The 12,501-nt window shown below is 50.7% G+C and overlaps 1 protein-coding gene and 1 long non-coding RNA gene across 11 annotated transcripts in view; one reads left to right on the top strand and one right to left on the bottom strand.

Moving 5' to 3' along the window:
• Positions 1 to 35: 35 nt before the first annotated feature.
• Positions 36 to 7,280, top strand: LOC117308327 (uncharacterized). 2 transcript variants are annotated; one of them, XR_012327015.1, is made up of 3 exons: positions 109 to 420; positions 1,382 to 2,965; positions 6,223 to 7,280. It is a non-coding gene; the product is annotated as an uncharacterized lncRNA (long non-coding RNA). The 2 variants fall into 2 exon arrangements; XR_012327014.1 differs by lacking the exon at positions 6,223 to 7,280 and having other exon boundaries at positions 36 to 420; positions 1,382 to 3,339.
• The window catches only part of IFNLR1 (interferon lambda receptor 1), a 22,262-nt gene continuing 16,569 nt past the window's right edge, over positions 6,809 to 12,501 (bottom strand). For 8 of the 9 annotated variants that reach the window (XM_004312414.4, XM_019938504.3, XM_019938505.3 and 5 more), the window contains 3 exons: positions 11,621 to 11,780; positions 11,185 to 11,318; positions 6,809 to 10,186 (listed from right to left, as the gene is read on the bottom strand). In XM_004312414.4, coding sequence (XP_004312462.2) covers positions 9,440 to 10,186; positions 11,185 to 11,318; positions 11,621 to 11,780 — 1,041 coding nt within the window. In that variant the 3' untranslated portion in view covers positions 6,809 to 9,439. The remainder of the gene's footprint in view (positions 10,187 to 11,184; positions 11,319 to 11,620; positions 11,781 to 12,501) is intronic. The other variant, XM_019938509.3, reaches the window with a different exon arrangement.

Here is a 12,501-nt window from a genome sequence, read left to right as displayed (position 1 = left end):
GGGGAGGTGGGACCTGAGCCACGCAGAGCTGGGTACAAAGGTACCTGGCCCATTGCTTCGGAATTCCAGGTTCTGGGCGGGATCCAAGGGAGTTGCCTTCTTAGTTGCAGAAAACAGCAACAGTGACAGACTGGCTTGTTTATCTGGTCTGGTGGCTGATTCATCCCAAGATTCTTCAGTCCTTATTAGAGAACTGAGAGGCAGAAAATGTAAAAATAATCCACGACATACAGCCTTATCAGAGAGCAGCTTGGCACTGGGTATCAGAAGCCTGCAACTTACAAATACCTTTTGCCTCACTGATTCCATCCTCAGGAATTCACCCTGAGGAAAACAACTGGAGCAGATGAAGGAGCAGAAAATATGTTCCGGAATGTTCCTGGTGGCAGAGGAAGAGCTAGACTCCTCGGCTTCATTCTGGTAGGAGGAGATATAGGGTGTCTGCTGCCCCTGCTTATGCCGCGTATTAAAGCAGGTCCGCCATGCTGGATGCTTGAGGGTCAAGGGGGATGGCACTCCTCCTAGAGAGGCTGCTGGGGGTGAGAAGTCCAGGCACTCCTACACTGAACCTTTGGGGTCTGGGAACTGCAAAACGTTAGGAAAAAATGGAACAGAGATTTCAGTGACTCTTACTGCTGTGCTAGAGATGGGGGCAACATTCAGGAATGGGCCTTCGGTTTGTGACGATGAAGGCTCAAACTGCTCGCCCAAGCTTTTCCACCATGTGGAGGTGCATCTACAGGGATAACATGAAATCCACTGGGATGGGTGTTTAGGAAATGATTTTCCTCTTCTTGCTGGGCCTCAAGAGAAGACTGAAGGGGCCTGGACTCTGGTTAGGGTCGACATGATCAGAGATCTCGGCCTCTGGGGAGAGTCTGGCCGGCCCCAGCCACACAACAGCAGGCTGAGTCCTATAGCAGGACAGCCAGACCCTCAGGGAGGCTCTAGAGGACTTGGCTTTAGGATGTAGTAGGCCGTGATATCCAGGGATCTGTATTTAAGTTTTTCTTTTCCGTGTTGTAATTGTTTTCTGTCATCTCTGAGTCTTTGGCAAAGTTAGACAGCACGGCCACATTTGAGCTGTGCTTTGGGGGGATTAAGGTACGATATTGTGCCAGTCCTTTCCTATTAATTGCAGGAAACTACATTTCCCAGGCTCCTTTGTCAATGGTTTCCTGTTAGGTCCAGCCAATGGGAGGCACTGGAGGACAGCCAGGGAGCTGGAGGAGGGAAGTCAGGGTATTTCTCCCCTTCTTCCTCAGCTCTGAGTGGCATCCCCTACAATGGCTGTGTCTCTTCGGGAGCTGCAGCTGCCACCATTTCTCTGTCAGGTGGCCTGGGCTCTGATAACAACATCTCCTCCTATTCTCCCCTTTAGCTCAAAGGACAGAGCAGCTTCCTGCTGTGGTGACTTTCTGGGCTGCTTCCCATCCAGGATTGGATTCTCAGCTCTTCCATCACCTGGGTAACCAGTTCCCCTTTGTGAAAGTCTCTTGGTGTGAAAGACTCAGTGGGTTTCTGTGTTCCTGAATGGACTATGATGGATGGGGGGCCTTTGATGACTTTTGGGACAAAGGGGTGTGGGGAGATCATGGCCAGAGAAAGAGGTTACAAAATGCCAAGAAGGGCCCGTCGGGAGAGGTGCAGTTGCTGGAGCAAGCTGGGCTGGCTGGCCGAGAGGACAAGCTGCAAGCCAGCTTGTCTGGGTCTGTGGAACACGAGGTCTTCCTTGGGGACTCTCAGAAGCACCTGGAGGAAGGAACCTATGAAAGAATTAGGCCCCCCATAGTCATGAGGAACAATGATTGTGGGACTATTAATGACAAGGAAGACACCTGGATTATTTTTATTTATTTATTTATTTAGGCTGCATTGGGTCTTCGTTGCTGCGCGCGGGGTTTCTCTAGTTGTGGCGAGTGGGGGCTACTCTTTGTTGCAGTGAGCGGGCTTCTCATTGCGGTGGCTTCTCTTGTTTTGGAGCACGGGCTCTAGGCGCGCGGGCTTCAGTAGTTGTGGCACGCAGGCTCGGTAGTTGTGGCACACGGGCTTAGCTGCTCCGCAGCACGTGGGATCTTCCTGGACCAGGGCTTGAACCTGTGTCCCCTGCATCGGCAGACGGATTCTTAACCACTGCGCCACCAGGGAAACCCCTGACACCTGGATTATTAAAGAACTTGGGAACATCCAGACATCATTTCTAATAGTAAAAAGAATAAAAGTAGAAGAGAACAGCAGCCATGTCTGACAGTAGGGGTTTGGCTAAATGCATAATGGTGAGTCCATCCAATGCAAGGCGAATGCAGCCTTCAAAATAACCCTGGAGAAGACTGTTTCGTGGCCTGGTAAAGAGTCACCATAGTTTGTTAAATGAAAAGAAGCATGGGGAATTCCCTGGCGGTCCAGCAGTGGTTAGGACCCCGCGCTTTCACCGCTAAGGGAACTGGTCGGGGAACTAAGAAGCATGCAACAAACTATGTACAGTACAGGCTCGTTAAAACACATACACACGTAGAGAAACAAGTCTGAAGGATATATGTGAAAATATTCATGGAATTATCTCTGGGTGGTAGTAGAATTAAAGGTATTTTTATTTTCCTTCCTTTGCTCATCTGCATTTTCTAAAGTTCTCACAGGAAATGTATTATTTTATACTAAGGAATAGTAAGGTGACTACACAAGACAAGTAGACTGAAGGAGTGCCTTTATCTGGGCTGGACCCGTCTCTGGGGACGCCATTTCTTCTCCCTCAGCCAGAGTCCCTCTTCTTCAAAGCCAGCTGGGATGATTTCTCCTCCTGCAAGATGCTCGTGACAACTGCAGCCCACCACAGATTCACTCAAAAAAATCCTTCTAGAAGATGTGGTATATATATACAATGGAATATTACTCAGCTATAAAAATGAATGAAATAATGCCATTTGCAGCAACATGGATGGATCTAGACATCATCATACTAAGTGAAGTAAGTCAGACAGACAAAGACAAATATATGATATCACTTATATGTGGAATCTAAAAAAATAATGTTATTTACAAAACAGACTCACAGACTTAGAAAACAAACTTATGGTTACAAAAGGGGAAAGGTTGGGGTAGGGATAAATTAGGAGGTTGGGACTGGCATATACACCCTACTATATATAAAATACATGATCAACAGGGACCTACTGCATAGCACAGGGAATGCTATTCAATACTCCGTAGTGACCTGTATGGGAATCTGAAAAAGAATAGATATATGTATGTGTATAGCTAAATCACTTTGCTGTACACCTGAAAATAACACAGCATTGTAAATTAACTATATCCCGATATAAAAGAAATATTTAAAAACTCCTTCTAGAGCTCTGGTCTGCTGTGCACTTGGCATCGTCCAATATTTTTCTTCAGTTATGCTCACATTTATGACTGGAAAGAAGAGACTCGGGTGGGGGCGATGTGAGGCGCCAGCACCATCTGCAAGTATCGGAGGGGCTGCTGCGTGGAGAAGGGTCGAGCCCATTTTTGTGTAGCTACCCCTAAACAGGAAAACCAGGGTGGGTAGTAAGAGGACATATTAAGGAGGCAAATTTCTTTTCTTTTTTTCAAAGATTTTTTGACGTGGACCATTTTTAAAGTCTTTATTGAATTTGTTACCATACTGGTTCTGTTTTATGATTTGGCTTTTTGGCTGCAAGGCATGTGGGAACCTAACTCCCCGACCAAGGATCAGACCTGCACCTCCTGCATTGGAAGGTGAAGTCTTAACCACTTGACCGCCAGGGAAGTCCCGCAAATTTCTTTTGATTTAAGGAAATAGCTCTCCCTACGAAGGTGTGGCTGCCTTTAGGATGGGCTGCTCTTGGTTGTGGGGGGTATTCAGTGAGAAACTGTGACCAGTGGTAGATGTTCCCTAGATAACCTCATTTATGGTCATAAATGTCTCCTTAGAAGTTTGAGTTGGTGGTAGTTTCTGAGGCCAAATTCCAAGGATGGGGGAAGTAAGGGCATTGCATCCTGCAGTTTAGGCTTTGAGGCTGGATTAGAGCTATTGAGAGGAGGCATATCCCATGAAAGGGCCTGGAACTCAAAGATGGGATTTGGAGTGGGGGATTCTGAGCCCCTGTTGGAATCTGGCTTCCACGACATCCATTTAGTGTCCAGAGAAGCCAAGGCTTGGAGTGGGGTGGGATGTGTCTAGCAGCACCCAGGAATGGATGGGACTCACCCTGGAGGGATCGGCTCCTGGAGAGGGGCCTCCCACCCCTTGCTGATGGTTTTTCCCACCAGGAGAGTGTACTCTGAGGCATTCTTGCCTTGGGATCCCCACCTTCTTCTCCTAACCCACTTAAAGAGGCGGTAAGGGGAAAAACAGACTATTGATAATTTATAAATTGCAGTCACACGCCTGCATCCTATATCACCATAAGCCAAGGGGTGGGGTACCCTGGGCTGGAATGGGTCCTGGCGCCAACCAGTATCTCTTGAGTAATTGATTCATGGAACTGACTCACTCATTTAGATAAAGTATAACTTCTAGTGTTTTTTTTAACCCCCTCAAACTCCCATCGCTTTAGCCTAATTTTGTGCACACAGGAATGAGTCTCCCACTTCTGCCCCCTCCCTCACCATTTCACTCACTGAACAGCACTGATACCCGCTTGGAGCAGACGCTGGGTTGAGGGAGGACAGTCATCCACATGTGACAGGATCTGGGATCTGGGACAGAATCTAGTGCAAGCTCTCTGGCTGCTTTATATGTAAGTCAGCCACAGCCAGCCCCTTACTGACTCCAATTCATATACCAGTTCACTCATTCATTCCTTCGTTCACTTATTTAATATCAAGTTTCCACCCTGTGCCAGATGCTGGCACCGGGAAGAAAACAGTCCCTTCCCTAAAGGAATTCTCAGGATGTAGCATCCATTACCCCAACGCTGCCCATTCTCAGCGGCTCCGAGCACCGTGCTTTTAAGAACCTGTGCAATTGGCAGCCCTGCCATCCCACCACTGTCCAGAAGGTGGCAGCAAACAGGCAAAGAGGAGCTCAAAAGGTGAGGCGGGCAGGGTGGAGGCCCTTGGGGATCACCTGGAGAGGAAGTTCTGCCCTGGTTTCTGGAAAGGACCTACTGCACACCCATTCAAGGGGGCAGATGCCCCAACCTGACTACAAGCCGCAATATGCATGAAATGTGAATTGGCAAGGATATTTGGTTATGAGTAATAGAAGGCTCTGAAAGTTGGCTTAAAGCTAGGATGCAGGGGGCTTCCCTGCTGGCGCAGTGGTTGAGAGTCCGCCTACCGATGCAGGGGACAGGGGTTAGTGTCCCGGTCTGGGAAGATCCCACATGCCGCGGAGCGGCTGGGCCCGTGAGCCATGGCCACTGAGCCTGCGCGTCCGGAGCCTGTGGTCCGCAACGGGAGAGGCCACAACAGTGAGAGGCCCGCGTACCGCCAAAACAAACAAACAAACAAAAAAACCAAAATACAAAAAACTAGGATGCAGGGAAGCCGAGGACAGGGCTGCAGCTGGGCCTCAGGAATGGACTGGATCCAGTCCATTTCTCATCCTGGAGGCTCATGTGGAGATCCCATTGTCGTCTTTGTACCCTGAGCTTTCCTGTTCTTTGGAGTGGGAAATAGTGTCAGAGCCGGTTGGAACTTAATTGTTCCAGGCCAAGCCAGCCAAGAAGACATCTGAATGCCAGGGAAAGGGACTTGTTGGATTAGCTCATCTTGGGTCTAGAGCCTGCCCTGGCATTAGTAAATGATGACAGTCCGCAAGCACAGTTCTGGGCAGTGTGAAAATGAACGGAAACCTCATTTCAGATGGAGTTGGGAGGACTGAAGGGAGAACTCTCAAGCTCTCGCTGTCAATTGCAGACTCAACAGAAAGAGACATACCTTTGCATCTCCAACAGGAGGAGGGTTACTATTTTACTACCCAGCAGGAGGAGGAATTTCTCTTTGCCTGGCAACAGCCTAGCCAATAAGAGACTGTAGTAACTCAGCCAATGAAAAGCAGTACACTTCAAACTCTCAGTTTGCTCCAATAGACTCTGTGTTTATAACGGCCCCTCCCAACTAACCTCTTTTCCCCTATAAAGGAACATTCCTCTCCGTGTTCTCTGGACTTGCCTGTGGTTCACCATAGATTGCGTGTCCCAAATTGCAATTCTTTGCTGTTCCTGAATAAACCCGTTTTGCTGGTAAAATAACAGGCTGTTTTATTATTTTTAGGTCTTCAGCTGTTACCTTGTGGGAGAATTGGTGGGACCTGGGAGACCCTCCCCAGTAGAGATCTACTGGAATGAGTTTGGGTTGCAAGGCTGCCACATAGGATTTTCTGTATCCTTCCATGGACCATTGTTGCAATAGGGTGAGCTGCCAGGTGGTAGGTACACCTCTGGCTTCGTTGTAGCACCCTTCTCATGTCCTCAGCTTGATGGATTCCAACTGCAAGTACCTGCAGCTCCCTGGGAGGGAGTGGCTCTCTACACAGGACTGATGGGAGTTGGATAAGCCTCCCAGCTCCTGTCCCTGGCAGGGGAACAAATCTGGAGGGTCCAACACTGAACTCCCAAAGCTCCCTAGGAAGACTGAACCCTAGTTGCCCAGAGCCATGACCTGTTTGATTATGCATCTGGACTGGCTGCCTCCCCTCCCTCTCTTCCCACTCCCCTATTGATGCTTTCTGGAATCGCCGCACTGCTTTATACCCCCCAGTCCTCGCCTCTGGGTCTGCTGCTGGGCACCCAACCCAAGACCCTGTAGTCTTAACGGCGAGAAGAGTGGTGAGGAAACTTTGAGAAATGAGAGCACACGCTTTTCCATTCAATTTTGCCCTTTTCTCTAAAAATAGAGCTCTTTATTTAAAACAGTTTAGGGTAGGCCCCAACAAACATTAGGAAATTATCTAAATATGACATAAACATAAAATAAAATTAGAAATAACTACAAATATCTTAGAACAATATATAATCTCCTCACTACCCTAAAGAACGGGAATGTTGCTTTCACCCGGGCATCACCCACTCTGCCCCTGACATCTTTCACGCGTGGCCCTGGAGTTTCCACTATGCAGTTCCTGCCTGCTGGGGACATGAAAGGGCTTTGTAAACAGTTCAGTGCTGAGCACACCTGACAAATGATAATATTGAATAGCATGCTCTTTCCTAAAGCTGCCCAGTTTTTTGTTTATGACTTAATGACCATAAAGGAGCTGGAGTTTAGAATTAATAGAAAGCTCAGCGTCTGTCAGAAATTAAACTTTAAAAAAATGCTTAAAAAACACACAAGGTTTCAGAACAGAGAGAAAGTGGTTCCTTCACACAAGCCTAAGACAATAGTGAGGATAGCTTTTAGTTATTTGGAATTTACTTCCACGAAGCAGCTCGGCTGGTTCCAGAAAGGACACTGGGCTTGGTCTGGGTATTCTCCTAGGAACTGGCCGTGAGCCACAGCCCTCCCCAGCTCCATGGTTCCAGTTTGTTCTTCCTCTTCTGTGCTCAATCATGGATGTAGACAAGCCTCATTGCAGGGAAACCCCTGCAGAAATGCATGTACGTGTGTGAGTCCCAGCAGTGGTGAAGGCCTCCTGCCAGCCTCGTGCCCCTTGGAAACCCTTGCCGAGACCTCAGTACTGTTTACATGGCCAAGGGGACGGGGGTTGGCCCAGCTGGCCAGAGACCGACAGTCTCACCCTCAGAGACGTACACAGTAAGTCAACATTTTAGCTTCCTCGTTTGAAACAAAAGACAGGTGTTCAATTTAAAAAGGGGTTTGCTGACGTTTTCTTTAGCAGTTGAAACTCCTAAGCACAATCTTACGTAGAGGGCCACCAGAGAAAATCAGGGCCCAGGGAGGCTGCTCTGGTTGCGCTGCGGGGATCCTACAGCCCACGGCTCCCCCCGAGATTGAGACGCCTCCTGTGAAGCCCAAGGCCTTTTGGGAACACAGTTTGAGAACCCCTGGACCAGATGCCTTCGAGAAGCTTTTCCAGATCTTCCATTAATGTTCCACCCTTGCGTTGCCTTCAAAACACAGCCCCGTGGATAAAACGCTTATGAAGATGCTTTTTACACAAATGGAGGAACTTAAGTCCTGGCAGGTGAAATGGCAGAGCCAAAGATGTTCGGATTCCTGTGGTCCCTGCAGGGCCACAAAACTGACAAAACCTTGGTCTAACGGGTGAAGACTCAGCTCTGCTCGTCCATATTCTGGTGGGTGTAGGTTAATAAAGCGGTCGTTTGAGAACATCCATCACTACCCTCAGGTAAGGACAGTCACCTGTTTCCAGAAGACAGTGGTTTCTCAAAACTGGAAGAGGAAATGGGATGTCTTTACAACCACAATGGTCACCTAAAGGGTCTGAAGTGCTAAGTTGGGATCACGGGCCCAGGGGTCCAACTCCCTGCTGGGTTGCTACCCCACCACCAATTAATCAGACCCCCTAGAAGGTGGGCCATTTGGTATTTTCTTTGCTGGGAAAAGGGAGAGGGACCCTTGGCTGGGCTCCAGCTTCTGAGAACTGTTTCCTGACCAGGAGGCAGGGGTCAGTGAGGGCAGGAGGCAGGAGAAAGACTAAAGGTGGGAACTCCAGTCACTCTGAGTTTAGGGTCACAGGTGGGAGATGCCCAGCGGTCCCCTCAGAGCCTGGGTGGATGGAGAATCCTACCAGCCACCACGTGGTGAGTGCCAATGGTGTGGAAGGCATCACACGTCTCTGCCGGAACCCTCACCGTGCCCCAGGTGGTAGCTGTAGAAAGGAGACTCGGGTACAGAGAAGGAAGGTATCTCCCCTAAGGCCACACAACTGGGAAATGGCAGAGCTGGGATTTGGACCCAGGCCTCTTTGATAATGGAAACAGTGCAATGCCTGACCCAGAGACTGGGATTTGAAGGACATGCCTTTCCTCTTCCTCTCCAACACCCTCAGCCAACTGGATTTTTCTTCACTGGGGCCCACCCTAGGGGACTCATAAATCAGGAGGCCGAGCCTCGGGGAGGAGGGAGCCCAGCGGGTGCTGGAGAGAGGCGTTGAGTCCTGCTACACTTGGTGTGCCTCCAGATTTCTTCGCTCCCCAAATCCAGATGGGCCCTTGTGCTGTCAGCCTTCAATATCCCCTGTGACCTGACCTCGCCTGTTTCATGTTGTGCAGGGATGACTTTTCCAACTGGCCTGTCACCCCAGGGACAGTGGTGTGGTCTGACACCCAACCAACCTCTGACCTCCGCCCATCCCTGTCTCCACCCCTCTTGGCTCTCGGCCCAAAGCTCGCAGGTCATAGGACGGGGTGGCTTCTGACTGCTCAACCTGGCGGACACCTCTAGCCGGGTTCCCCGAGGTGCCGTAAGAACCCGCTGCTGCCCCGGCGATGATGCTCTCAGGATTTCAAGTCTTGGTGGCACGCTGGGTCCCCAGAAAGCTCAGGAGCACCAGACTGGGAGGGACGGCTCACCTGGCCAAGTAGTGCCCCAGTGTCCTACCTCTGACCTCGATCCTCTGGAGGCTCTTAGCCCCGCAGCTGCCGTCACTGCTGTCCTCACTTTCTGATTCCCCCCCACCCTCTTCTTCTTCCTCGGGGCTGCTGTCCCAGCAGAAGGTCAGTGTCTGAAGAGAAACTGGGGGCTCCCTGGGAACCAGAATCAGCCCTGGGGACGGTAAGCCCCAGCTGACCCAGGAGGACGGGTTGTCTTCTGGGGGCTCTTCCAGGGAACTCGAGTCCTCGGAGAATTCGGGTGGTGGGAGAGGCTTCTGGAACTCCTTCCCACCCGGTCCTCGGCCTGGCCTCTTCTTGGCCAAGTAACCAGATGATCCAGCCTCGTCCCAGGTGGAGGAGCCCACAGTGCTGGCCCAGCTTCTGTCTGAAGAATCGCAAGCAGAGGAGCCTTCGACCTGGACCAGAGGAGTCCAAGGCCCTCCTGCCTCCGCCTGCCCCGGGTTCTGGTGTTCCTGCCCCAGGAAGGGGGGTGGTTCAGTGTAGGGCTGGAAGCTGACACCATCGTCCGAGCTCTCCTCGTCGGCCTCCTCCTCCTCAGCACTGTCCTCTGATCCTGCCTGGACGGTGGCTGGGGCCCTGACTCTAGGGGTCAGCCTGACCCTTCTGGTCTGTTCCTTTTGGGGACAGAGGATCAAGACATGCAGGCACTCTGGGCCACTGGGTTGAAAGGTTGCCCCGGGGTGTCTGTGTCCAGAGAGGTCCTGATCGGGGGAAGGGGGAGAAGAACAGAAGATTCAGCCTTTCTGGAAGAGTGACCGTTCTAATTTGGGTTCCCCTGGAAATAGACTCTGAGACAAGGATTCAAATGTAAGTAGTTTCTTTGGGAAGTGATCCCAGGAAGTGTCAGCAAGGCCTAGCAGCCGATAGCGGGGTGTTATCAGGCAAGTTACCCCGAGGGCAGCTGGAACTTAGCCCTGCCGGGGACACAGGCCTCAGAGCACCATCGGGTGAGGCATGGAGGGGTGGTGGCGGTGTGAATTCTCTGCCACATGCAGCTGGTGATGTGCACGGGCAGAGCGGACACCAGAGGCCAGAGAAAGCCTCCAGGTTTCAGGTGCCAGCTGCAGGGGGTCGAGCTGGTAACTTACCACATAATGGGAAGGCAGAGGGATAGGGCAAGGTGCAGACCCATCTAACACAGAGGTTGTCCTTCAGTTAGTGGGAATTCCGGGCAGGTCCCATATCCAGGAACGTTGAAACAGTCCCGTGTGGCAGGGACTCTCAGAATCCCTCCTCAAAGCCCCCACCGGACCCGAGTGCCCACTGAGCCTCATCTCCCACAGCCTCACTTTCCAGGCCTTCATCTGAACAAGTCTGACCTCTCCAGGCTTCCCCTGTCCCAGCTGGCCCCAGGTTCTAAGCAAGCGAGCTGGCAGTCCGGTGGGGAAATTCCAGCGTCTGCCTGGGCGAGACTGACCCTCGGTTAGATTGTGAATGAAGTGCTGGGACTCTTTTAAGATGTCCCCTTTAGGTGCCACCCTCCCGCCTCCCCTCTGGGCATCTCTCCTGAAGCATATTTGCTATTTTAGTTTGGTGCCAAAGGAATGAATTACTAATGGTGAAAATTTAGACAGGAAGATAGATGTTTCGCAGTCTGGGCCATCTTGATATTCTAGCTGAACTATCTCTAAGTCTAGCTCCACTTCCTTGCTCTTCGACAACCCTCCCTCTCTGTCGCACACCCCCAGATTTGCCATACCAGGGCCTGTGGCATCTTTGCCTGATGAAACCAGGGGTTCCCCCTGAAGCTCTTCCAGATCACAGGCCCAGTGGCAACGACCAACAGCAGTGGCAGCAGAAGGGGTAGCAGTACCAGGAGTGCCCAGTTGGATCCTAGGAAGAAAAACATAATAACAACTAGAGAAGCAGGGGCTCCTGTCTATCAACGGCATCTGTGCTGTGGGCTTCACGTACATTATCCTATTTAATCCTCATCAGAGTAAACCCATCCTACAGCGTGTGGAAAGCAAGGTTCAGAGAGGTTATGTAAGCTGCCCAAAGATACAGTGAGTGGGGTGGAGCTGGGATTTTAATCGAGGTGAGTCTGTCTCTAGACTTGTGCTCTTAACCACCATATTATGAAGATCCTAACGCCCAGGGGAAAAGTCCCCACTTCTGTACCACTTTGCACACACCTGGGGCCTCCAGGAAGAAGCAGGTGGGCTCAGAGAACTTGCTGTATTTAGGGGAGCCAAAGGTGTATATAGTTCTGGCGCTGAGGCAGTGGTGTCCGCTGGTGTCTGGTTGGAGAGAAATCTGGACTGGCTGGCCATGGGGAGTGGCTGGAAAACTGGCCTGTTTGGAGAGAGAAGCAGAGGCGGGTGGACCTGCTGGCTCCATGCAGCCAGGACAGGGTGGGGTTGGCAGGACACAGCGGTGACTCCTACACCTTTTCTTGCATTAAGGCTTAAGCATTCAGGGAGCACGTCCCCACACTCTCTGGTTTCTCTTCCATGGAGTTTCGAGGTAGAGATGGTCTGGGTTCAAAAGCAGCCCTGCCACTCAGGGTCACTCCCATGCACACCCCACCAGGGCCCAGAGGCCCTCACTTTCAGGGACAGATGCCTCAGGCTTCCTGCCCTCAGGGCGTGTCAATCAATTAGGGCGGGGGCGGTGGTCACTCAGCCATTACAGACACAGAAAACTCTAGGGCTGCCTGTCTAACACAGTAGCCACTGGCCACAGGTGGCGCTTGAGCCCTTGAAGTGTGGCTGGTACCAACTGAGATGTGCTCTAAGTGTAAAATACACACTGGCTTTCACGAAAAAAGAACATAAAACTTCTCAGTAATTTTTATATTAACTACAGGTTGAGAAGATAACATTCTATTGGATGAAATAAAACCTACTATGAAAATAAATTCACTTGTTTCTTTTTACTTAATTTAATGTGGAACGCTTAAATGACACGATGTGGCTTGCATTATGTTTCTACTGGACAGTGCTGGTTGAGAATATCTGTGAGGTTCTTGAAGGTGAGGACCACATCGGATGAAGATCTATCAACGTGTCTCTGG

The sequence above is a fragment of the Tursiops truncatus genome, chromosome 1 (genome assembly GCF_011762595.2).
Source record: "Tursiops truncatus isolate mTurTru1 chromosome 1, mTurTru1.mat.Y, whole genome shotgun sequence".
Classification (NCBI taxonomy): Eukaryota; Metazoa; Chordata; class Mammalia; order Artiodactyla; family Delphinidae; genus Tursiops; species Tursiops truncatus.
This window is presented reverse-complemented; position numbering and strand designations above follow the sequence as displayed.